This window comes from Babylonia areolata, chromosome 29, assembly GCF_041734735.1.
Source record: "Babylonia areolata isolate BAREFJ2019XMU chromosome 29, ASM4173473v1, whole genome shotgun sequence".
NCBI lineage: Eukaryota > Metazoa > Mollusca > Gastropoda > Neogastropoda > Buccinidae > Babylonia > Babylonia areolata.
The window spans coordinates 13,131,097-13,158,596 of NC_134904.1; the positions used below are offsets into that span (position 1 = coordinate 13,131,097).

At 38.6% G+C, this 27,500-nt stretch overlaps 1 protein-coding gene across 2 annotated transcripts in view; it reads right to left on the minus strand.

Annotated features, from left to right (window-relative positions):
* Positions 1-429: 429 nt before the first annotated feature.
* LOC143274887 (uncharacterized) overlaps positions 430-27,500 on the minus strand; it is a 27,444-nt gene continuing 373 nt past the window's right edge. Inside the window, exons 2-5 of one of the 2 annotated variants that reach the window (XM_076578868.1) lie at positions 21,759-21,848; positions 9,445-9,522; positions 7,478-7,615; positions 430-3,308 (exon numbers count right to left, since the gene is read on the minus strand). In XM_076578868.1, coding sequence (XP_076434983.1) covers positions 3,238-3,308; positions 7,478-7,615; positions 9,445-9,522; positions 21,759-21,848 — 377 coding nt within the window. In that variant the 3' untranslated portion in view covers positions 430-3,237. Of the gene's footprint in view, positions 3,309-7,462; positions 7,616-9,444; positions 9,523-21,758; positions 21,849-27,500 lie in introns of both variants that reach the window. The other variant, XM_076578867.1, reaches the window with a different exon arrangement.

The window sequence follows — 27,500 nt, forward strand, 5'->3', positions numbered from 1 at the left end:
TCCTTATCATCATCATTATCATCATCATCATCGTCCTTATCATCATCATCATCATGATCATCATCGTCCTTATCTTCATCATCATCATCAGCAGCATCATCCTCATCATTATCATCATCATCATCATCATCGTCCTTATCATCATCACCATCATCCTTATCACCATCATCATCATCATCGTCGTCGTCCTTATCATCATCATCATCATCATCATCATCATCGTCCTTATCATCATCATCATCATCATCATCAACTTCATCATCATCATCGAAGTCGAGGGGGAAAAATGGAGAAATAGAAAGAGACAGAAAGACAAACAGAGACACAGAGAGAAAGATGCTGACAAACGGACAGACCAGACTGACCACCCGATCTATCCGCAGAGAGACAGACAGACAGGCATAGAAATCAGATATAGGTAGACCGTCACGAATATGACAGACACGAATGTTTAAACAATCGTGTAGCTGTTTAATTTTTCACTGCTGACGACACAGAAAGCAAAGGGCAAGTGATTGAAATAAGGACACTAAATATCAACAGGCAGGAACTCATTCCTCTAAACCATGTAAAAAAAAATAGATAGCATATTTCTTTGTATGCACACACAAAACCGAGCAAATTCAAAAGTAATATAAATATATGCAGAAGCAAAGCTTATAGAATTCAAAATCTAACGGATAGAAAGAAAGAAAAAATAAAGAGAGAGAGAGGGAACAAGAATAAGAACAAAAACTTTAATCTCCAGGCCTCCGTCCCCTAGAAAGAGGTCAAAAGTACACAATATGGTGATCACGCAGCGACAACAAAATAAAAAAATATATATACTAACTTAAACCTGTAGAACAAAAGTGCTTCTAGTGCGTTGTAAATTATTCTAACTTTCATCATTGTTGTCACAGAATTCCTGTCGTATATATATAAACGCAGAGTTTATGAATACTGTAAACAGAACCATTCCACAGCAAGTGAACATACGACTGACCTTCAGAGTTCAGATTTTTTTTTTTGCCGCAGGTTATTGTAAAGGACACAATTCTTTATAAAATAGTTTTCATCTTCGACCACATTACAACGTTTACATGCGTAATTTGAATTACATTTGAATGTTCTCCTAAAAAAAAAAAAAAGATCCATTTAGTAGGAGCAAACCAAGCCGAGAGAGAGAGCATGTCAAATCGAGTCCAAACTGAGGAAAGCTATGCAGAATAAGCTAGCACAACAACAATTGTGAGTATGAATTTGTCACCATAACAGCGGGAATGTATTCCGGCCCCATGATTTCAGTTGCAGCGCCAACACATTGATATGTCACAAACAACTGCATCTGCCGTGTTTGGGTAACCCAAAAAAGATGCACTTTGCTAGAACATCCAGTTGAAAAAAAGCAAAATCAGCAACAACGGTTCTCTATAGTATGTTCATGGGGACAAAGCTGTACTATAAAAAGGATGAGACACATGCAACAGGTCCATTCTACCATAGATTTATGAAATATTAATCGAGTATTTTGAAATCGAATCTTTTTTTTTCTCTTTTTCATCAAAGGGGAAAAAAAGGAATAATCAGCTATTGGCCTGTTTTCGTCCCGTCCTCTTAAATAAATTCTAGAAGTTTGTCTCGGGAATACAAGAAAACCAAAAGGAAGGATTTGATTTAATACACACCGCATGGCATAAACAACAACAACAACAGCAAGAACAATAATAATAGCAAAAAGGAACAAGCTACAATACAGAGAAATACAATACTCACAACACTTTCCATTAAACATAATAAGCACGCGTTTGAGTGAGAGAAGAAAATAATAAAGAAAGAAAATAGTGATAGCGAAAGAGAGAGAGACAGACAGAGAGAGAGAGAGACAGGGAGAGACAGGGAGAGAGAGAGGGGGGGGGGTGTCAGAGGAAGGAGTAGAGACAGACAGCCACAACGATATTAAGAGTACTTTTTTTTCTATCTGAATAATTTCAACGATTCGCAAAATTTAACTGCCATTTAATGTTTATGGTATAGTCTTTTGAAGACACTAAGACTGGGTTTTACGTAAAGTATAGATGACATAAATATCCGCCAGAATATATGACACTTGTCTTTCGAAGATGAATTCTTGACTGAGGCAAACTCATTTTATATGTGGGACGATGATTATTTGCTGGAAGATTACTCATGAATGAGAACAGGGCACAACCACATAACATTTTGGACATTAACATGGCTTTGTTATGTTTAAGTTTTAATTTCATTGGCAATATGTGAAGTCCTGTAAAACTGTCGTGTAATCAGAAATTAATAAAGATGGCATTCTTAGAACAGCTAATTTAAGAGCACCCCTGTGAAGACTTAGGAGTTGTTTTAAGATATTACCGCTCGCTGAATCCCGAACAGTGTGTGTAAGATTCAATGACAGTATGGCAGGATTATTTTCAAGTATGTTGATTCTTAAAACATGCATCGTTTTAGAAAGCTGATCTGAGGAATAACGAGATGTTTTGTTGTTGTTTTTTCTCTCTGTGTTCTCCCGTTTCCTTTTTTTTTCACTATCCGTTAGCGAAATATTGGAGCGACCGTCCCTCTACTTTCGCCCCTTATAATCGTTTTCTCATTGAAGCCCTCTTTCTGTTCAGTCAAAGACCCTGACCATCCTTCTCATCAGTTGTACATATAGTACTGGCGATACTCACATTTCTTACCCTCCATTCCTCTGTATGATTGGCGGAGTGAGCGTCCATGCCTTGTGAACACTGCTCGTTCCGACTCGAGGGGAAAATTTGTAGATATTGCCCCTAGACATTTCCTTTAACAAGAACACTTTCTTTTTATACTTGAAACCCACATTGATTTCCAGGTTTTCTCCGTGTCTCAATGTTTTTGGTGAAAGGAAATTTTGGATGAAAAACTACTTGGCTATTTTTGTGGTGCCAACTGGAATGTGTCACTGTAAACATTAATATGCGTTTGATTGTTTCATGCTCTTTAGAAACACCTGCTGTCTGTTTTAGAAAGTTTCGTTTGTGTGTGATAGTTCATTTTCTTTATATCTCTGGAAGGTAGAGTCAGACCGATACCACTTTAATATGAATATAGGATTATTAAGTCAAAAGTACAGAACCAAATCACAGGTATTTATCTACTTGCTAAAGCTAACTGCATTCTATTCTACACAGGGAAACGACAGTTCACGGAAGCAAAAATCGCAGGACGTAATCTCAGCCAGATGTCACGAGGTTCCGGTATTTAGATGATACGGGTTACCAGGTAGGAAGCCATCATCAGTGGAAGGGAGACAACCACAGCAATCGGGGCTCCTGTGAAATAAGACAAAATGAAAATACAATCTTGTCTGTCAGAAATTCCACCCTTTGAGGTAAAAACAGGATTGAAAATCCGTCGAACGATTGTTGAAACAGTAACAGGATTTAGATTGTCAAAAACTGCTCTTGATTTTGAAAAAGGATTTTGGCCCTGTCGAAAACTCGTCTTTCAAACAGGATAGGACATCTTCGAAACTTCAGTCTTGGGGTCAAACAGGATTAAATTTTTGTCAAAAACTGTCCATCTCATCATTCGATTGCAAACACCGTGAAATGCCCTTTCCTGAGGCATTTAGATTCCCCAACATCCCTTTGAAATAAAAACTGTCCATTCTCTGGTCAGTAAAGGTTTGTAATCTGAAAAAATGTGTCTGGAGGTCAGAAAACAATTCCCAAATGATAAAACCCTTCTGAAGGTCGTAAAGGATTTCACAACTGATAGAAGCGTCCATTTATTAAAGGATTGCAAAATAAAACTCCATCTCTGGCAGTAACGATTACCCTAAGAAACGCCATTTAGGAAAAAAACGGATTGACACCTGATAAAAACTTTCCCTTTTGAGGTAAAGAAAAGGAGCCATTCTAGAAAAACTCATTGTTTGAAGACAAAAGATTTATCCGCAGAAACTGTGGCCCTGGGGGATTTTGGGTTAACGGGAGAAAATCTTCAGAAATGTTTTGGGAGGCAGAACTATGAAACCGTAAAAAAATGAGGGGTTTGAAAAAAAAACTGATTGTAGAAACTTCATCGGAAAGCAGAAAAGTAACACCTGATAGAAATGCCCCTTTTTTTTGGCAAAAGTCTGTGAGGAAAAAGGGGAGTAATCTTAAAATGTATTTCTGAGGCAAAAAGGTTCCTTTTTGATAGAAATGTCATTTGGCATAAATTGAACCCCTTTAAAATTAAATTTAAAAAAATTTAATATAAAATTATTTGGGGTCATAAAGGTTTTAAAAAACTATAAACTTCCCCCATCTCTAAGGCTAAAATTGACATCGCCCCCAAAACTTCCCTCTTAGGGCAAACAAACAACCCAGAAACGATTTTTGAAAAAAAAAAGGTTTAATTGTCAGAAACTGTACCCCTGTGGGCAGAAAAGGGGGATTAAAAATTTGTGAAACTTTTTTCTGTGATCAAACAGGATTTACAACTTCAAAATGTGTTTTAAAAATTTTTAAAAATCTTCAAAACTTCCATTTTGGGGTAAAACGGGATTACCTGAAAAAAATGTCCCCTGAGCGAACGGGTTTTTGCACATTGATAGAAATGATTTAACATAACGGGGAGACACTGTCCAAAAAACTGTATCGTGGGGTCAGTAAAACAATTCACCCTGGAAATGCCTTTGGGTCGTACAGGTTTGGGGCCAATTAAAACCCTGCCCTCTTGATCGAAAACGATACATTTGAAAAACTTTTCTGATCAAAAAAAATTGAAAAAAACGCCATCCTGAGGTCAGTAACGGGTTTGCACACCTATAAAAAAACTGCCATTTTGAGGTCAAAAAAATTGAATTCGTAAAAATGTCATTTTTTGAAACGTCCATTTGTCGTAAAAGTCGGGGGGGTTCAGAACAGATTGAAACCTTTAGAAATGTATCGTGAGGTCAGTAACATGATTGAACATCCGTCGAGAAACTGTCATTGTTTGAAGACAGTATCAGGATTGTACATCTGTCAGAAACTGTCCATCTGTGAGGTCAGTAACAGGATCACACACCTGATAGAAACTGTCCATTTTTTAGGTCAGTAACAGTCTGTGAGGTCAGTAACAGGATTGTACATCTGTCAGAAACTGTCCATCTCTGAGGTCAGTAACAGGATTGCGCATGTGATAGAAACTGTCCATCTCTGAGGTCAGTAACAGGATTGCACACCTGATAGAAACTGTCCATCTCTGAGGTCAGTAACAGGATTGCACACCTGATAGAAACTGTCCATCTCTGAGGTCAGTAACAGGATTGCACAACTGATAGAAACTGTCCATCTCTAAGGTCAGTAACAGGATTGCACATCTGTCAGAAACTGTCAGTCTGTGAGGTCAGTAACAGGATTGCACATCCGTCAGAAACTGTCATTGTTTGAAGACAGTAACAGGATTCTAGATCTGTCAGAAACTGTCAGTCTGTGAGGTCAGAAACAGGATTGAACATCTGTCAGAAACTGTCAGTCTGTGAGGTCAGTAACAGGATTGCACATCTGTCAGAAACTGTCCATCTCTGAGGTCAGTAACAGGATTGCACACCTGATAGAAACTGTCCATCTCTGAGGTCAGTAACAGGATTGCACATCTGATAGAAACTGTCCATCTCTAAGGTCAGTAACAGGATTGTACATCTGTCAGAAACTGTCAGTCTGTGAGGTCAGTAACAGGATTGCACATCCGTCAGAAACTGTCATTGTTTGAAGACAGTAACAGGATTGCACATCTTTCAGAAACTGTCAGTCTGTGAGGTCAGTAACAGGATTGTACATCTGTCAGAAACTGTCAGTCTGTGAGGTCAGTAACAGGATTGCACATCCGTCAGAAACTGTCATTGTTTGAAGACAGTAACAGGATTGCACATATGTCAGAAACTGTCAGTCTGTGAGGTCAGTAACAGGATTGAACATCTGTCAGAAACTGTCCGTCTGTGAGGTCAGTAACAGGATTGCACACCTGATAGAAACTGTCCATCTCTGAGGTCAGTAACAGGATTGCACAACTGATAGAAGCTGTCCATCTCTGAGGTCAGTAACAGGATTGCACACCTGATAGAAACTGTCCATCTCTGAGGTCAGTAACAGGATTGCACACCTGATAGAAACTGTCCATCTGTGAGGTCAGTAACAGGATTGCACACCTGATAGAAACTGTCCATCTTTGAGGTCAGTAACAGGATTGCACATTCGTCAGAAACTGTCATTGTTTGAAGACAGTAACAGGATTGTACGTCTGTCAGAAACTGTCGGTCTGTGAGGTCAGTAACAGGATTGAACATCTTTCAGAAACTGTCAGTCTGTGAGGTCAGTAACATGATTGAACATCTGTCAGAAACTGTCAGTCTGTGAGCTCAGTAACAGGATTGCACAACTGTCAGAAACTGCCAATTTGTTAGGTCGGTAACAGGATTGTACATCTGTCAGAAACTGTCAGTATGTGAGGTCAGTAACAGGATTGTAAATCTGTCAGAAACTGCCAATCTGTTAGGTCAGTAACAGGATTGTAAATCTGTCAAAAACTGTCAGTCTGTGAAGTCAGTAACAGGATTTCACATGTCAGAAACTGTCAATCTGTTAGGTCAGTAACAGGATTGTACATCTGTCAAAAACGATAATCATGATCGTATCTTGGATACAAAGATTTCAGTAAAACACTTTTGGTGAAAATAGTGAAATGGATGATAATTTCGTTAAGATATGTTCAAAGATTTAGAGATTTTCCCAGCCTTTACTGAATTTTGCAAAAGGGTGGATTTTTTTACTTTTTTTTTCTTTTATGACAATGAACACGCGTTACTCTTTTGAAATACATAGAGATGCATAATTTAAACATTTGGGAGCTCTCGAAATATTTTTCTTTTTTTGTTTCGATACTAGCAGCTTTTTGAAGACGACCCGAAGATATTGATCTTGTTTTCTTTCTTTTGTTTTTTCTTCAAAGTTTTTAATCTAGCTTGAAATGGCGTGTGTTTGCAGTTTATTTGGCATATATATTCCGTCCCATCTTCTCCATTCTTATTTCGATATTCGTCTGCTTCGCATCTCTTCTGTCCGAATAATGTCCTTCCGTCTGAGGTCTTTCTCCTTTCATGGCTCAACTGTCTAGAACCAGCTTTCTTTTCAGGTCAGAAAAATCTTCTTCCACTTCACATTCAAATCTTCCCTGAAAACCCACTTCCAGTAAAGCGCTTAGAGCTCGGCCTCTGAGAAGCAATAGATAGACGCGCTATGTAAAGTATCAGTATCAATGATTCGAGGTACCATGCTCCGAACTTTAAAAAAAAATTAAAAATCGTACAGTCGTTCATTCTTTACTTGAGACTCCCCCAGCCACACACCCTCAAGCCTCCTCTCTCCCCCCCCCCCCCCCCCCCCCCCCCACACATATATATATATATATATATATATATATATAGATAGATAGATATAGATATAGATATATATACCGTCACCACCGGCACCGGCGCATTCCTTCAGGTCTTTGCTGGCCACTCTCCCTTCATCGCAGAAACAAGATTTTATTCCATCAACTTCCTTACAAGTTGCACCGGTCAGGCAGTGGTCCGGTGATGCAGTGCAGTCTACTTCCAGCTGCATTTCTGCAAAGCAGGCAGTATGACAGGTGGTATGTTTCACATCGCCGTCGTTTCACAGTGTTTGCCTCTCTCTCTCTCTCTCTCTCTCTCTCTCTCTCTCTCTCTCTCTCTCTCTCTCTCTCTCACACACACACACAATCGGCATAACAGAACAGGTAGTAGCAATCATAATGGTAATAGTAATAATGATAATAACAGTGATTGTATGTATGTTTGTATGTATGTATGATAGTCAGTCGTGTCCGACTATGACCATCAGGACAGCACAGCAGGCAACTACTGTCCCCAGTATCTGGGACTAGAATTTGATTTTAGTGGAGAGTGTCTTGCCCAAGTTACATCCCCACTCTCTCGGCCAAGAGGGTTTCGGGACAGTCGGTGTTGGGATGGTTCCCAAAGGTCAACGTGCCCCCAAAGCTGCAGCACTAAGAGCCAGTGCAATCTTGTCTCCTAGTTTGAGAGTCATAGTCCTTCACAAAAGACTAAGCTGTAAATGACTTCACGGTGACAATAATTATAATAATGATGATGGTGATAATAATGAGAGTGATAATGACAATAGTGATGATAATGATTATAATAATGATAATGATATTATTACTAATGATAATAGTAATAATAATAGTGAGAAGAAGAAGAAGAAGAAGAAGAAGAAGAAGAAGAAGAAGAAGAAGAAGAAGAAGATGATGATGATGATGATGATAATGTTGATGATGAAGGATGCAATCATCAAACATCAGATAAAAAAAAAGTCAATTGACGTTCTCATCACACGCACAATTAAACACAAACACAGAAGATGAGAGACTAAGATGAAACAGCTGATAACATCTGTCAACTCGACCATGTATAATGGACACTACCATAAATGCATCTACATACATACATACATACATACATACATACATACATGTCTATCAAATGGTCAACCTGTGACATATCCTCCAATAGCTGTTTCTCTTATAGTGAATAATAATAGCCACAGCGTAAATGTGTACTTTTTTTCATATTTAAGCATGTATACTACATAGCCTTGAAATTGGTAAACGTGTTATCTTAATCCAGTATAAATTCTAATACGTTTTACAAATATTCTTTAAAAAAAAAAAAATGGGTATCTGCCTCCTAGCCATGCAAAGTCGTATTTGATGAATGAAGTGGAACACCAAGGAAACGCAAAATAGCTAATGTGTGAACTTTTCCCCATATCATTGATGTTGTCAAGACCCCAAAATTCTGCCTCGTAAGTCAACATAGGCTTTATCTGAGTATCATTATTTCTAAACATGCAAAGATAATTGCAATTTACAAGACGATCTGATTATTTCCATGACCCCCTTCTTCCCTTGTCTACACGATTCCTCACATGCATGCTTTAAACTTAGCTTTGTTGTAAGATATGGTCCTAAGTATTTGTTGGAGTTCGTACCCATAATATCTGCATTTCCATTCAACCATTTTTCGTGAGCAGAAAAATTTCCCATCCCCCCCCCCCCTCTTTCCGAAATCTTTGCAGGCCTGGGAGAAGCGGTCCATTAGTGACTGCAAGTCCCGCTGGGTGTGGGTCACAACTGCGGCATCGTCAGCAAAGAGCATGTCTCTGATGAGGGCTTCGCGGACTTTTGTCCTTGCTCTGACGCGGGCGAGATTGAAGAGCCTGCCATCTGATCTGGTCCGCAGGTAGATCCCTTCTTGCGCTGTGCTGAACGCATGTCTCAGGAGAAGAGCAAAGAAGATCACACACACACACACACACACACATGTGGCGACACCGACACTGGTAGAAGAAGAAGAAGAATGAAAAGAAGAAGAAGAAGAAGAAGAAAACTTACTGCAAACGCCATTTTCACAGAATCCGATACTAGCGCAGCCATGCTCGTGTCCTTCGCAGTTCTCTCCCAGTGGCAGTACTGCGTGTCCGACAAAAAAAACCCAAACAAACAAAAGAGCTCCTTGGTTTCCCATGTACACATTGCATTCGACAGTGCTACATCATTCATAGGAACTAACAGGCACGAAATGTGTAACACACAACAATCCTTTTTGACTCACTTGTGTAAACAAAGTGAGTCTATGTTTTAACCCGGTGTTCGGTTGTCTGTGTGTTTGTGTGTGTGTGTCCGTGGTAAACTTTAACATTGACATTTTCTCTGCAAATACTTTGTCAGTTGACACCAAATTTGGCATAAAAATAGGAAAAATTCAGTTCTTTCCAGTCATCTTGTTTAAAACAATATTGTACCTCTGGAATGGGCACAATTTTTTTTTTTTTAAAGAAGCCTAATTATATGCAATTGCAAACTGCATTTACTGTTATATTTATATTTTTTTTTTGTATTCTCTAAACTTGGCACTTTGACCTCTTATTCTGACACAACAACAAGAGGAGTCATTATTATCATTTTTTGTTCAAACAGGAACTTCTTTTGCTAAGCATGGAATTTTTATTTATTTTGCAAACGTTTTGGTGCAGATAGTAAAAAAGGGAAATTACTCTGTAATTAATGCTAGGGGACTGAATTTGCTTTAAACTGATCTTTCTCATCTTAAACATTACATTTTGAAATTATACTCAATACATAAAAAGCTTGGATTTTTTTAAAGTGTATCACAAGTGAGTCTTGAAGGCCTTGCCTCTCTTGTTAATTATTTGATACTCCAGAGCTAATGCAACATTTCCCCTGAGTGCCTATGCTTGAAAATGATGATCTTGTGATCTCACGCTAGACTGAACTGCATGACAGCGCATGCGCAGAAGCTGCTTCCACTCACCCTCCCTCTTTCTCTCTGTGTGTTTGTGTCTCTCTCTCTCTCAATATATATATATATATATATATATTGTTGTTGTTGTTGTTGTTGTTGATGGAACGTGTATTCACTGCATTATGAGGGGTCACAGCTTTTACTGAGAAAATGTCTATGATATATATCTATCTTTATGTCTACCGTTTTGTCCGTTTGTCTGTCTCTCAATCCCCCTCCCCCCCCCCTCTCTCTCTCTCTCTCTCTCTCTCTGTGACTCTGTCCCTTCTGTATGTCTATGAGGGGAAAGAAAGGATGGAGAGAGAGAGAGTGTGTGTGTGTGAGACAGACACAGAGACATAAATGGAAAAAAGAGAGGGGAGAGAGAAGGATGGAGAGAGAGAGTGTGTGTGTGAGAGAGACAGACACAGAGACATAAATGGAAAAAGAGAGGGGAGAGAGAGAAATGGGGGAGAGAGTGAGATGGAGGGAGAGGGAGAGCAAGGGAGGGAGATTGAGTGAAGGAGGGGGAGGGAGGGAGTGGGTGTAGGAGAGAGAGAGAGGGTGTGGGGGGGAGAGAGAAGAGAGAGAGAGAAAGAAAAGGAGGGAGAAACAGTGACAAGGAGAGTCAGACAGACAGACAGACGGAGAGAGGGAGAGAGAAGGGAGGGTCTGACTGAACGAGGGATATGCAAAGACAGTGAGAGAAACAGGCAGACAGACAGAAAGACAGATGGGAGATAGAAGAGAGTGGGCGGGGACGTGACAGACCAAGAGATAAGCAAAGATAGAAAGGAGGAGGGAGAGAAAGAGAGAGAAGGAGGGCGTGGCTTAATGAGGATATGCAAAGAGATGGCAAGAGAGACAGACAGACAAACCGAGAAAGGGGTCTAGAGAGAGAGGTGGGCTTAGAGATAGAGAGAGAGAAGAGGGAAAGAGGGGAGAGAGATAGAGGGAATGTAGAGACAGACAGACAGACAGACAGACAGAGACAGACATATATATATATATATATATATATATATATATATATATTATATATATATATATATATATATATATAGAGAGAGAGAGAGAGAGAGAGAGAGAGGGGGGGGGATCAATAGAGATAGGATCGAGAGAGTGAGAGTGAGATGAAAGAAGAGAGGGGAGATAGAGAGTGGGGAGGTAGAGAGAGGGAGAGAGGGACAGACAGATAGAGAGAGACAGACACGGACACGGACACGGACATTGTTTTATTGCCATTGACAATACTGTCCTTTGGCAAGGGGGACAATGTATGAACAAAAGAATAACGACGGTTTACAGAGAAATTGACACATTGCTAAGAGTAAAACGAAAAACAACGACAAACAACAACAACAATCAAATCATAAAATACAACATATTGTTAAGATTTAAAAGGAAAATAAAAAGCTCGACCATCCAACTTTCTACAAAGCCATTCAGAATTATAAACTGTGGAACTGGCATCAGGGTAATAGTGTTGTTGTTGTTGTTTTTTTGTTCGATAACTATAAGGCTCCCGAAGATAATGTCTTTTTCCGACAATCCCAAGCTTGGGCGATAAATATCGCCAGTTATCTTCATCTATCAAAAGCGTACTGGTAAGTTTCATGTTCTCCAAGTTTTCACCGTTGAAAATTAAGCATTTCTTTCGAAATTCTTTATAATACTTATACATAAAAAGAAAATGAGTTTCATCTTCAACTGAAGCACCACACATAGGACAAGGGAACCGTGCGGACGTGTCAGCAGAGAACCATTTTTGTTGTTGTTAGCATTTAGGCCTAAAGTTCTATGTCTGAATCGAGCCAGGCTTATTCTGTGCCATTTACTACTTATTACTTTAATGTATTTTTCTGTCTGAAAAATGTTCTTAAAAGAGAGGAACTAACTGTATTTTTTTGACTGTTCAATGTGGGCATGCCAGTCCTGTTTGTACGAATGAATGAATCTGTCTTTAAATTCTGCAAGAAATATTCAATCATTTCCAACACCCTGACACATCCAGATAATCCCAAAGTCCTGTGTGGTTAAAACATTATTTCCAAAAAAGCCCAATTTTCTTTCCCAGAATCTAACTGATTTAGCATCATTCTATAAGCTTGTCTGCTTAATCTAGTCAGTGGGAGCTGTATTAATCTAAGCCAATATCTAATACATTTGATCATTGTTTTTATATGTAGTGGGTATCGACCAGTTTCACAATGTGACATTTTATTGGACAAATGCAAAGGCACCGTAAGGAAGCGTTTAACTGCATATGTATGAACTTTTGTTCCATTTTTTATTATCGCACAGTCCCCAGATTTCTGCACCATATGTTAGAAGTGGTTCAATTCGTGAGTCAAATAGTTTCCAGAATGTAGAGAAATCGATACAGTTAAGTCTTTTTAAAATCTTATAATCTCCATTGCCCCCTTCTTTCCTTTTTAGAACTTTCTATCCATGCACTTCGAAGACTCAACTTAGTTGTAAACGGAAGATCTAAATATCTATAAGAATTTGTTACTTTAACCTCACAGTCTCCATAGAACCATTTTTCCTGAATTGAAAGATGCCCTCTCTTTCGAAAAAACATTTATTCGTTTTGTCCAGATTTGCCGTCAAATCTAACCTATCAGCCTCGACCTTTAGTGCATCCAATTGGTTTTGTTGCCCTATGGCAGTGTCTGATAATTATAAGAATAGCGTCATCAGCAAACAATAACAAAAACACTTGCCCAGCACCAGGAATTAACAGTATGCCGTGTCTTCCCTTTCTTGTCACCTCTATAGCAAGTTCATTGATGAAAAATGAAAATAATTGGGGACTCAACAAACAGCCTTGTTTAACTCCACGTGGGCATTCATTCAAACAGGTCAGAGTACATACATCTGTTACGTACACATGCAAGCACCGAGTTGTATACACGATTAAGCGCCATATACAGTTTGTCATTGATGCCATTTTTGCGTAGTATGTTCCACAACAGATTTCTGTTGACGGAATCAAACGCGTTAGGGAAATCTACAAAAGCTACACAAAACTTTGTGTTTCTGAGTAGATATGTTTGGATCAGAGCATATAACGTAAAGACATGATCCATGGTGCTGTACCCTGATCTAAATCCTGTCTGTTCTTCGATTATTTTCTCTTCTCTTTCCGCCCACTTCGTTAGTCGTGTGTTTAAAACATCCGTGTATATATTACCGAGGACATTTGTGAGGGCAACACCTCTGTAATTGTCTGGATTATTAGCGTCTCCCTTTTTGTACAGCGGGACTCTAACAGATGTGGCCCATTCCAATGGAAAGGCTCCCTCTTGAAATAATCTATTGAACAAAGCTACAAAAAAGTCTACCACTATTAATTTCATTTGAATATTTTAACATTTCAGCTAATATCTTATTGGGTCCCGCACTTTTACCTGTTTTCAAACTCCTAATACTATCAGCAATTTCCCTCCTCGATATTGGGTCATTAAATAATGGTTCTTTAAAGCTGTCTGCTTCCACGTTGTCATCCTCGGTATCCGCAACATCACAGCTGTTAACTCACTCAGTACGGCCAGTCCTGTCTTCTCCTCTACACAGACCCCTCGGATGTCCAGTGGGTGTCTGAATGACCCAACCTTTAGCTTCCGTCGTCGGAACTGTGGTATTCGTTGTCAACATTCACCTCTTCAGTATAAGAGCGTTCCGCTTGCAATATTTTGATGATGGTAATTGGGATGAAACGCTGTTAACGTTGTCTCTTTCGCCGTTCGTATGGAGAGAGTTAAAAAATATTCCGGAAATGTTCAACCCACTGATTTAAAGTTATCTCATATTTTTTTTCTATTTAACGTTCTAATTGTTGACCAAAAGAGTTTTGAGCAGCAAATGGAGTCCGTTAGTTTCTTTATATTTGCTTGTTCAAATTCATATTTCTTCTGTCTCTTTATTTTTGTATACTCTGCTCGCTCTCTAACACACTGTTCTTTCAGTTCCTATTGTTTTGGTTGTTGTTTTTTTTACCTTCATCTTTGTTCCTTTGAACAGTCTTGAGCATCTTTTCACAGTTCTTTTCTTCTGCTTACAATCATTATCAAACCACTCATTCTGGACTTTCTTTCTCTTGTCAACCATCCTCACCACACATGCAGCAGCGCTGTACATTGCTTAGACAAAGATATCCACACATCTATTTATATCTATGTTTAACATCTGATAAGCCTCACTAAGGTGATCCCTAAAGTGGGTTGAATCCTGTTCATTTTCAAATAACTAAGCACTTTCCTCTGACCAAATTACCTTCTCCTCCATAACAGAATCTTGATTTCCTTCAGATCTTGCCATTCCATTGTTCCATGTCGTGTCTACTGGTAAATGCCAGGACTCAAGACAGTCTCTTACAATCATGTTACAATTCTGAGATAAGTGCCCAGGAACCAGGACATGATAGACAAAACTGTGTCCACGTGGGGAGACAAAAGTATAATCGCCCTCCTTATCTCCTTCGCAATAACCATTCATAGTATATAGGTCAACTATAAAGCACATATCAAACAATGATTTTTCCAAAATTATTGAAAACATCATCCATAGAGTGTCTTGAGGTGTGATCTGTATCATCAACATCAAAATACCATTTCCTTATGTTTGGATTGACATGAGCCTGTCCTGGCATTCAGCAGCGGATCGAGATAAAGAGGGGGGGGGGGAGAGAGGGTTGAGAGAGAGAGGGGTGGAGAGAGAGGGTTGAGATAGAGAGAGGGGGGAGAGAGAGGGTTGAGGGAGAGAGAGAGAGGAGCATGGAGGGAGAGGAAGAGAAGGGAGAGAGAGAGAGTGGTGGAAGAAGAGCGAGAGGGAGTGAGAGAGGGAGTGAAAGAGGGGGGGGGGGGAGAAAATAAATCGAGGAAGTGACAGACAGAGGAATAGAGAGAAAAGGGGGTGAGGAGGGGCGTGACAAAACGAGGTGTAATTATGCAAAGAGAGAGACATACTTACAGACAGACAGACAGACAGACAGACAGGCAGACAGACAGGCAGAGACAGTGAGAGAAATTCAGAGACAGAACCAGAGACAGTCAGACAGAAAAAAGAAAGGGAGTGGGAACGAGGGATATGCAGAGAGAGAGAGAGAGAAAGAAAGAGAGACAGAGAGAGACAGAAAGAGAGAGAAAGAGAGAGACAAGTCTTTATTATGGAGGATAACAGATAAGCACTGGCGCGCTTTTTTTTTCATCCAGTCCCCGCCCTGAAACAGGGTCTGCACTACACAATACTACATAATGTATGTCATTGCATACACAACACAATGCTACGTAAGGTCATAGATTAAGAATACTATACTACATAATGGCATAAGCATGGTAAAAATAGCACACACACACACACACACACACACACACACACACACACACACATGCACGCATGCACGCACGCACACACACACACACACACACACACACACACACACACACACACACACACACACAGGCACCAGCAAGGTATCAATAATCGACATAAAAAAATAATAACACACAACACACACACATACACACACACACACTCTCTCTCTCTCTCTCTCTCTCTCTCTCTCTCGCACACGCACACGTACACACACATAAGCATACATTGTGTATGTTAAAAAATACTTTACTAATGTGAATATAAAACAGTAAGTCTAATAAAAAAAAAATACACATAGCCATAACAGGGGCGGGGGTGCTCATTGCCAAAGGAAGCATAATTCAACATACAAAATAGAGAATAAAAATGTCACAGGTGAACGAGACAGACAGACAGACAGACAGAGGGAGACTCAGAGAGAGAGACACACACACACACACACACACACACACACACACACACACACACACACACACACACAGAGAGAGAGAGAGAGAGAGAGAGAGAGAGAATAAAACAATATCAACTAACGAATAGTTAACCTCAGATTACATGGAACATGTGATAGAGAACAGCAGGTCAGTAAGGAAGACAAAGTATCATCTAAAACACACACACACACACACACACACACACACACATATATATATATATATATATATATATATATATATATATATATATATATATATATACAAGGACTATGCGCTTATCGGTACACATACATCAATACATCGAATTCAGAATGGAGCAACTGGCAACTACTGCATGAATATATAACTACATTTGATGGAAAGAAATGAACGAATCGAAGAAGCAAACAGAAGTAACATGCATTACAAACGAATGAAATATTATGAAATAATACTTCAATTCACACCCATTAAAAAATATGAGAGAGAGAGAGAGAGAGAGAGAGACACTGGACACTGGAATTATTTATTGTCATTGCCAAGAAAGGTCTTTTGACAAGGGGGCAACAACATAAATGCATATATTTTAGCTTCAAAACAACAACAACAAAAAATTATATTTTTCTCTGAATCCTTCAGTCAGTTTAAACCAAGAAAATATGCAATACCTGGAAACACTGAAGTCACATCCTGACAAAAACTCAACGAAACGGAACTAAAGAAAAACAACAATGTAATGATAATAAAATACCAAAATGAATGGGGACTGACTTGACCATCCATTCAAAAATGCATCAAACCAATACATACTGCCTCAACAATACACTTAAGTATGCAATGTTATGTTTTCTGTTTTGTCCAAATAAAATAGCAACTTCTGTACTAACTATTGTTATAGTGTGCCAGCAGTGTCACCCCCCCACCACCCACACTCTGTCCCCTCCCTCCCCCCCCCCCCCCACCCCTCCTTCTTATCTCCCTTCCCGCTCCATCCCAAGTCCAGTCTTTGAGGTTGTGCCGACACCACGCCATCCTCCCCCCTTCCACCCCTCCACCTCCTCACCCCACTCCCTAGTCGGCGCCTTTGGTCCTCGACACCAAGAGCAGACCAGCACAAACGGCAGAAAATTCTACGCGCATCTGTGCATTAAGAAGCACTCCCTGACTCATCTCGTTATACACATTCCGGCGGTACCGCAAGGCCCCGCCCTCTATCGCCTGGCCCGGTTGAGCATCATGATGCGGAGATGCGCCGTATCGTAGTTACTAAAAAAAAAAGCAGAGATGGTGCATAATAATAATAATAATAATAATAATAATAAAACATTTAGATTTTAACTTGTTTCTTTTAAATTGTTATTCATTGCGCTAGTTACGTAAACTTCACACTGAATGACGGTCAAACATTTAAAATCTGCTTTTTAGTACCTGCCTTTATAAAAAGGAGAGTACTATTACGATGGAAGCCATGTCGCAAAATGTATGTCTGTGTGTGTGTGTGTGTGTGTGTGTGTGTAAACACAAATGTGTGGCAAGGGCTACATCAAGATCTACTGGATGTGTGTGTGTGTGTGTGTGTGTGTGTGTGTGTGCGTGCGTGCGTGTGTGTGCGTGCGTGCGTTTGTGTGTGTGTGTCTGTGTGTGTGTGTGTGTGTGTGTGTGTGTTTATTATGTGTGTCTCACAGTTTGTTTTGTCTACTTCATCGACGGTGAACTGGACTATGAATAGTCCAACAAGTATTTCTGTTGTGTAATTTTGATATTTGTTGTTGTTGCTTCTTCTTATTTCTTTTTTGTTGGGTTTTGTTTGTTAGTTTGTGTGTGTGTGTGTGTGTGTGTGTGTGTGTGTGTGTGTGTGTGTGAGATATAATATTTCTGGGTTTTCTTACGTGGTTTCTTAAGTAGTTGATGTGTCGCTAGTATGTGGTTTGTATTTATATTTTGTTGTTGTTGTTTTGTTTTTAGTACTCTCCTTTTATAAAAAGGAGAGTACTGTTATGATGGACCAGTGCAAGAAATTTCCGTCTGAGTGTCTGTGTGTGTGTGTGTGTGTGTGAGTGTGTGTGTGTGTGTGTGTGTGTGTAAACACAAATGTGTGGCAAAGGCTACCACAAAATCTACTGGACCAATTGATCTAAAATTTGACACACAGTTCGGCATAATTCTAGTGATGATGCCCGGCCATTCAGATTGTCACTTCCGGTTCTGGGAGACTATTTCCGGTCCAAAAAACGGTTTGGGCGCTTAAGCACAATAACACAAGAACTAGATCTAGCCTATGGCTTTATTTGGCCTATGACTGCGTTGTCTTTCTGTGTTTCAAGTTACGTCTTACACCTCTGCAATTCGTTTCGACAAGCAGAGAAAAAAAATGACGTCCAATAATGACACGATTTGATGACGTAATCTCACTAGATTATCAACACTTATATTCCGCATTATCTGGGGAGAACTCATTGAATGATCAGGGAAGGGAAAAAGTTAATCTACATTATGTTTGCTGCTTTTATTGATCAACAAATTCTTAGATGGAGGATAATTAACATTATCATTGTGAATTAATTACCAAGTTAGTGACGCATCCCGCTTATCATCAGATTCTGCGAATTTTCTGCCGTTAGTGCTGGTCTGCTCTTAACGACGTCACACACCACGTCACCAGTCCCAGTTGTAGGAATACGTGCGGTTGTGCGACGTCTGCCGCTATTCCCGTGCTGAGCAGAACGTCCCGTGTGGCGGCCCGTCTTTCAAGTCATTCCCCACCTCCCCTCCACGAACGCAACTGACGTAGATGGCGGGACTTCAGAACGAAAGCTAGGGAGAATTTATGCTAATGCAAACTTTGATCAAGCCGGCTAACAGGCTGAGAGTTGTATTGTCCTGCCTCCCCAATCTCTTTGTGACGTAAACGGGTAACCTTGTCATCATAGAATGTGTATAGACAAGTGGGTTGAATTGTAGCAAATCAGATCAATCTGTTGAATTGGACGAATTGGGATTAAGCAGTGAATCTGTCAGTCATTCACGTAGCGTCACTAGGACAGGCAAAGATTGGTTATTTTAGTTCAAGTAGTTGGGGGAGTGAGTGCTATAGTTTACATTAGTATACACAGTTTATTGTGGGAAGGGATAAAACCCGTCAGCACAGCCAGTTCTGAGCTGTCTCCCAGAAGAACTGACTGACACAGGGTGACTGACTGATCAGTGATGTGAGGAACAAGGAAATCCCTGTTAGGCTGTGAGTACATGACTTGTAATGGTTTTATGTTATGTTGATAACTTAGTTGTGTTGGGAAACTGTTTTATGTCAGTGGACAGCCAGTTTAAGTTGATCTTGTGGCTTGTGGAAAGAAAAGGGGTTAATGTGTGAAAGCTACCCACTGAGAGAAGTACTGGCCTAAATCTTTTGAGTCCCCCCCCCCCCTTTCTATTTGGTTACAGATATCTTGTTCTGTATTTTTGATGTATTACTTACTTGTTTTGTATAGTAGGTGGTGTTGGTTCAGTGTGAACTGAACAGATCTATAGGCTAACACATTGTCAGTGTGTGTTGAGGGTTTTTCGTGTGTGTGTGCACATGGTGTAACAGCAAGTGTTGTGGAACACATGTTTGATTTGTTGGTTGTTGTGGTAACATGTGTAGGAGTTGTGCTATGTGTCAGTGGTTTACTTTGTTCAGACAAAGTGGGAAAGCACATTTTAATGAGATTAATGAGTTGGTTAACAATGAGAGCACTGAGGGTCAGTGCTATATGGTTGCATATTGCTGTTTACCAGAGGTATGTTGGAAGTAATGATTTCCATACATGTACTTGTGTCAGTTGGACGCTTTGTGAAGGCAAAGAAATTTTGTTTGGAAATGGTAACACACAGTTAAGTTGAATGATGGGTAACATGAGTTGGAACACAGGGTTGTATTGGTCAGTGATATGTTTTGTACACAGTATGGTAATTGGTATGTCACTGCTGGTGGCAGGTAAGCTTGATGAAGCTTGTACCTCACATAGATCTTTGTGTGAGAGGAGTGCATACTGGTGGACATGTGATGAAAGGTGCTGAGAGGGTATAGGCCTTTCATGTCAGTGATGTCAGGATATTTTGAGATTTTACCTGACCTGGGTTTTGGTTGTGTGTTTGTGTTCCAGGTGTGCTGCTTATAGGTGCTGCTTATAGGTGCTGCTTTAGGTGTAGGGTGAACTTTTTACTGTGTGCTGCCTTAGTGTGTGTTGCTTTTGCTAAGTAGGGTGAACTGCTTAGTGTATGTTGTATTGTAAAGTAAACACTGTAAAGTAAACACTCTATAAAAACCACTCCATGTGGCCCTGCTATTGATGTGAGGAGAGAGTGAGTGAATGCATCATTAGTTGATCCTATATCCCCCCTGCATAACTCCCCTCTCTCTTCTATCAGAATCGAACCAACCACACCTTTTTACACTATAATTAAGTGTCTTCTATGCTGTTGATATTATTCTGACTTATGTACCTTTGTCTCATTGTTTGAGCTTCTGCAATGAATTTAGCAACCGATCTAATTATGATTTCATTATCACATGACAAGACAGTAACAACATCATGGCTTTTAGCCATCTCTGTTTTAAAGAATATGCATTTTTTTCGCACAGTATTATACATTTCACACTGAAAAAGAATTTTTTTTTCATCATCCACTTGGTATCCACAGAGAGGACATGGTGACTGTATAGAAGTCCCAGGTTCAAACCATCTTCTGTTTGCATTAAACCCCAGAGTTATTAACCTAAATCTCGCATAATTTATTCTGTGCCATTTGTCTGTAATGATTCTGAGATATGTTTCTGGTTGAAATATACTTTTAAAAGAAAAGAACCAACTATATTTTTCTTTAGTTTCCATGTCAGAATGCCAGTTTTGTTTGAAGGAACAAATGAGTCTGTCTCTGAATTCTGCAATAAACTGCTGTTCGTTTCCTACACCCTGGGACAACCACACAATTCCCAAACCATGTTCAGTCAGAACCTTATTCACTCTATAACACCAGTTTTCTTTACCTAACTCCATCTGCAAAAGCATCATGTCATAGGCCTGTTTGCTCAGACGTGTTTGTGGAAGCTTTAACAATTTTAACCAATACTTAATACATTTGACAAAAGTTCTTATATACAAAGGATATCTTCCAGTTTCCCCATATAAAACCGAGAGAGAGAGAGAGAGAGAGAGAGAGAGAGAGAGAGAGAGAACAACAATAATGATGATGGTAACAACAACAGCAACAACACAACAACAACAATAACAACAACAACAACAATAATAATAATAATAATAATAATAATAATAATAATAATCCTTTTGTTATTGGTGTTGTTGTTACTGGTCTATATATATAACACCACAATTGCTTTTTATTTATTTATTTATTTATTTTTTTTAAGAGGGTTGGGTGGGGAAGCGGATGCTTGACCTAAACATAGACCCAATGCATGTGTCACACCACACACAACACACACACACACACACACACACACACTTTAAGTGGAAAGATATCAAACTGAAGGCGACAACTCCAATTTGTTGTTGTTGTTGGTGGTGGTGGTGGTGGTGGTGGTGGTGGTGGTGGTGTTATGACTGACGTACCGCACGTGATGGAAGCCTCACATTCCTGAGGAGAATCGCAGACATCATCATTGTCGCAGAGCCCACCTGGAATGGTCGCTTTGCTTGGCCCTGAAACACGTACACACTGGCCATCACATACAGTACGCAGCACCAAGGTTCAGCCACTTCACCACAAAAAGAGCTTCAGTTTCTCAGAGAGGCGTCACTGCGTTCGGGCGAATCCATAATACGTGTGTGTGTGTGCGTGCGTGCGTGTGTGTGTATATATGTATGGGTTTTTTGGGGTTTTTTTCTGGTATTAATCGATTGGTGAAACTGAATGCGTCTATGTAAAAAATTACAATGTTGATTATTCTGATCTGCCAGCTGCAGGTGCATATGCCACACATACACACGCGCACACATAACTTACTTTTGTTCCAAAACACTTGCACAACATACCAAAACACGGGAGTGGGAAAAAAAAATGTGAGTCATTTATTGTACCTGGCTCAGTGTGCTTTCAGAGGGAAAATACATTTGCTTGTGAGCTGCTGCTAAAACTGATTTTTTTTTCTATCGAAATGTACTCTGTTGAATGAAGCACGCTTGCTTAAAGAACAAGCATTTATTTGTGTTTTGCTACAAATGACTTTTCCATTTGCCTGTTTGTTAGATATGTTAAATATGCTTTATTTTATGTAGACTTAACTTTGATTGTCTAAGTCATTTATGTGAGTCCTTTGGTTTCATATAACTGAACTCGGGTCTATTGTATCATTGAATCCACGACATTATAGTTTTGAGTTGGTGAAAGGGATGTGAGGAAGCGAAAGTGATGTTAGCGTCAATTGTGGATTGATTGTCCCATGATTGATTGTGGGATTGAATTCTCGTGTTTTTTTTTCCTGTTGTTTGTTTGTTTCGCATTGTTTTTGTTGTCTTTATTGTTTGTTCGCTTGTCTTTTTTTGTCTTTTTTTTTGGGGGGGGGTGGGGGGGGGGGGGGGGGTGTTACCGGTGCATATTGTGAGTGATTGCTTTGTTGAAAATAGAAGTCGTGAAATGTACTGATGTGGGATAGTGTTGAGGGAGGTGACCGATCATCAGTTACAAAATGCATGGTCGTTTTTTCCCAGTAAACACGTGCACATTCTGTGTCTAAAATTACCGCATGGGACGGATGACAGCTACTCATGTACTGCACGCAGATGAATGAATTTTTTGTGTTTTGCTGAGAAATTGTTTTTCCTTGCCTTGCTCTGCTCTCTCTCTCTCTCTCTCTCTCTCTCCACATACACCAGCACAGACGCGCATGTGCACGCGCACACACACACGCGCGCGCGCGCGCACACGCACGCACACACGTGCACTCATACACACGCACACGTACGCACACACACACACACACACACACACACACACACACACACACATCTTAGAGTTCCGGTATATGATTTATAAGACAAAAGGAGCCAAAGGGACTGCACTTCCGCTCGCGAGCGACAGTCCAGTTTTTTTGTGTTTTTTTTGCTTGCTTTTAAAAAATATATTATTATTGTCACTGTTTTCATAGATATATATACTATGTTTTGGGGTCTTTCAACCATATATATAACTATAATTTTCACAACTTCAAAGACTTTTCATGTTATCTGTATAAACATGTCCATGTGTACTTTGGGGTTTGTACTGCCAAGCATGGTGTATTTGGATAATTTCTTTCGTTGGGTTGGATGCATATATTTGTCATACCTCTTTATGGACAAACATGAATGGTAATATATCCATTGTATCAGTTAATTGTCAAGGTCTGAATAGTTCACACAAAAGACGTGATATTTTCCATTACTTGAGAAATAAGAAGTACTCTATTTATTTTTTACAGGATACGCATTTTGAAGAAAAGATGGAGAAATACGTTTCAGCAGAATGGGGATATGCTTGCTATTTTTCAAGCTACACATCGAATGCAAGAGGGGTCGCAATAATGTTTAACAATAATTTCGAATTTAAAGTGAAACGGGCAATAACTGATAGTTCAGGGAATTTCATTATTCTACTTGTTGAGATACAAAAAAATTAACTTCCTCTTTGTTAATGTATATGGACCAAATAAAGATGAACCTGATTTTTATGTGAATTTAAAACAAAAAATAAGTGAAAATAATGTAGAGAATGTTATAATAGCCGGGGATTTCAATTTAGTTCTTAAGCCAACAATATATTACCATAATTATAAACATGTAAATAATTCTAAAGCAAAAGTAGTCGTTGAAAACATGATAGAAAATTTAGATCTGAATGACATCTGGCGTGAATTAAACCCAGACTGCCCTCGTTACACTTGGAGAAGAACTAATCCTTTCCAACAGGCTAGATTAGATTTCTTTTTGATCTCAGACACTGTAGTATCCTTGATAGATGATGCAGACATAGAATATGGGTACAGAACAGATCATTCAGCCATTTCGTTGAAACTTAATTTCAGCGAGAATGTAAAACGCAATACGTTTTGGAAATTAAATACATCTCTTCTAAAGGATAAAGCATATGTGGATGAAATAAATATGGAAATAAATAATGTTAAAAAAGAAAATGCTATTAATATGTATTCTGATGACACACCGGATGATGAACTGGTGTTCTCTGTTGCTGATGACATTTTTCTTGACTTCCTTTTAATGAAAATACGATCGAGAACAATTTATTATGCTTCAATGAAAAAGAAAAAAAATGATAGAAGAAGAAAGACAGTTAGAAGGAGACATATGTAACTTAGAAAAATATCAAAATAAAAATAAAGAAGATATTAAAGTTCCAGAAATTAAACAAAAACAATTACAAGATATTCGAGAGAAGCGGATGGAAGGGGTATTATTAAGGTCTAGAGCTAGATGGATAGCTGAGGGAGAGAAAGTTAGTAAATATTTTTGTAATTTAGAAAAACGTCATTATGTTAGTAAACACATTGCCAAAATTATTGATCAATACGACAATGTTCTAACAAATGAAACGGATATCTTAAATGAAGTACATAATTTTTATAGATTTTTATATGCGAATGTTGGGGTGGAACAATGTGAAATTGAAAATTTAGTCAGTTATATTCCTTGTTTGAATGAGTCAGAAGCAAGTGATTTAGAGGGTATGATTACAATGGAGGAAGCGGCACAAGTTCTTAGAAATATGAAAAATAATAAGAGTCCAGGTACAGATGGCTTTAGTGCAGAATTTTTTTAAGTCTTTTGGAAGAAAATAGGAATATTTGTTGTTAGGGCATTTAATGCTAGTTTCAGGAAAGGAGAAATGTCTTCTGTGCAAAAGAAAGGAGTGATTACGTGTACCCCCAAAGGTGATAAGCCAAGACAATATTTGAAAAATTGGAGACCCGTCTCTCTTTTAAATGTAGTCTATAAAATTGGGTCATCTTGTATTGCTAACCGTTTGAAACCAGTATTACCTAACATTATTAATGAAGATCAAACAGGGTTTATTAGAAATAGATACATTGGAGATAATTTGAGGTTGATATATGATACCATAGCTTACTTAGATAAACATAATCTACCTGGTTTATTACTGAACATAGATTTCGAAAAGGCTTTTGGGATTTCATGTTTAAAGTGTTAAAGGCATTTGGGTTCAAAGAAAATATGTGTAGATGGATTAGCGTATTTTACACAAATATTAAGTCATGTGTGATTGTGAATGGTCAGGTCTCTGACTGGTTTGAAGTTAAGAGAGGTTGCAGACAAGGAGACCCTACATCACTCTATTTATTTGTAATGTGTGTAGAAATATTAGCTATAATGGTAAGGGAAAATTCGGATATCCGAAGAATAATGATTAATGATGTTGAGAATAAACTGACCCAATATGCTGATGATACAGAATTTCTACTTGCTGGGGATAGGAAATCTTTTGAATGTTGTGTTACAACTCTTGATAGATTTGGCTGTGTCTCAGCTCTCTGTTTGAATTCAAGCAAAACTAGTGCTATTTGGTTAGGGAGCAAAAATAATTCTAAGACGCGTTATATGGAACGTTTAGGTATGGACTGGAATCCTACAAGATTCCGAATTTTAGGGATTTGGTTTACTAATGATTTAAAAGAATGTGTAACTATAAACTATTCAGAGAGATTAGCAGAAATAAGATATTTGTATAAGATATGGGTAAAACGCCAGTTAACGCCTCTAGGCAGAGTAGCAATTCTGAAATCTGTTATTCTTTCCAAACTGACTCATCTGTGGTTGCTTTTGCCAAACCCACCAGATACATTTTTTTAATACATGTCAACATATTTGTTATAAGTTTGTTTGGAACAATAAACCAGATAAAATTAGCCGTAAAACTGCTCATAAAAGTGTAAAAAATGGTGGCATCGGTCTTCCTGATGTTAAATTGTTTGCCTTATCTTTAAAGCTTTCCTGGATTCGTAAAGCTGATAAATCAAATCACAAGTGGAAGCACCTTTTGTTGTGTAACTTCCCCCAATGGCCAGCTATTGATAAATATGGTTCAGAGTTTTTCTTAAATTTTGCCAAATATAACCAGTTCTGGACAAATGTGTTTGAAAGTTATAAGATTTTCTTTTATAAATGTGAACCAAAAAACTCAGCGGAACTGGTTGCAGAGCCATTGTGTTATAATAATCGTGTTCAAATTGGTAAAAAGTGTATTATATCCAGACTGCTCAGTAATCATGATGTGTATTGTCTTGCACAGTTTTTTGATGATGATGGTAAAGTTTTTTTTCATATTTACGCTTCAAAGAAAAATATGATTTGCACATTGATTTCCTTACTTATGCTGGATATAAATCAACAATAAACGAATTAGTTAAAAAGCATAATATTCATGTGGATAGCAACAGACAGACAAATACTTCGCTCTGCTTCAAACACTCGTTTTCTGTTTCTAAAGGCTCAAGACCATATTATGATGTGTTGATTGAAAATGATACGAAACCAAAATGTTGTGAGAAATGGGACTTAAAGCTTTTGATACATCATAACTGGAAATCTTGTTTTATGCATACACACAAGATAGTTGATGTAAAGCTGAAATGGTTTCAGCTGAAAATAATACACCGATGTTTATGTACAAAAATTGTTTTAAAAGAAATTGGTGTTACGGATAATAACAACTGTAGTTTTTGTAGAGAATACAAAGACAGTATTGATCATGCTTTTTGGAAATGTAATTATGTGCAAATGTTTTGGAACGCTTTAACGGACTTGATAAAAGAGAGATGTGTAAACGCAGGAAATTTAAAGTTAACAGAATCACTTGTGCTACTTGGACATGATGTGACAATAACAACTGATGCTGTTTTGTGTTTTATAATATTGTTTGCAAAGTATTACTTATATTTATGTAAAATTCAGGACAGCTTTCCACAAATATCAGTTTTTTTTAACACATTAAAAACTCGATATAGAATTGAAGAATATAATGCATATATTAACTTTAACCATTCCATTTTCTTTGCCAGATGGCTGCCTTACAAATTATTGATCACAAATGATTAGCAACCTGTTCATGATTAACGAAAATTAACCACACATATTTATTTTCTTTTTATTGATATTCATAAGAAATGATTGAGGTGTTCACTTTCTGTGAACGTGTTCTAAGATACTTGACAGTTTGTATTCCTTGACAGCTTGTGTAAGATCTTAAGAAATGAATGATAATACTCCATGATGATAACCAACCAGTGTATAATCCAGCTGCTTGGCTGTTTCTATCAGAGTATTTATGGTGTTTGTTTGTTT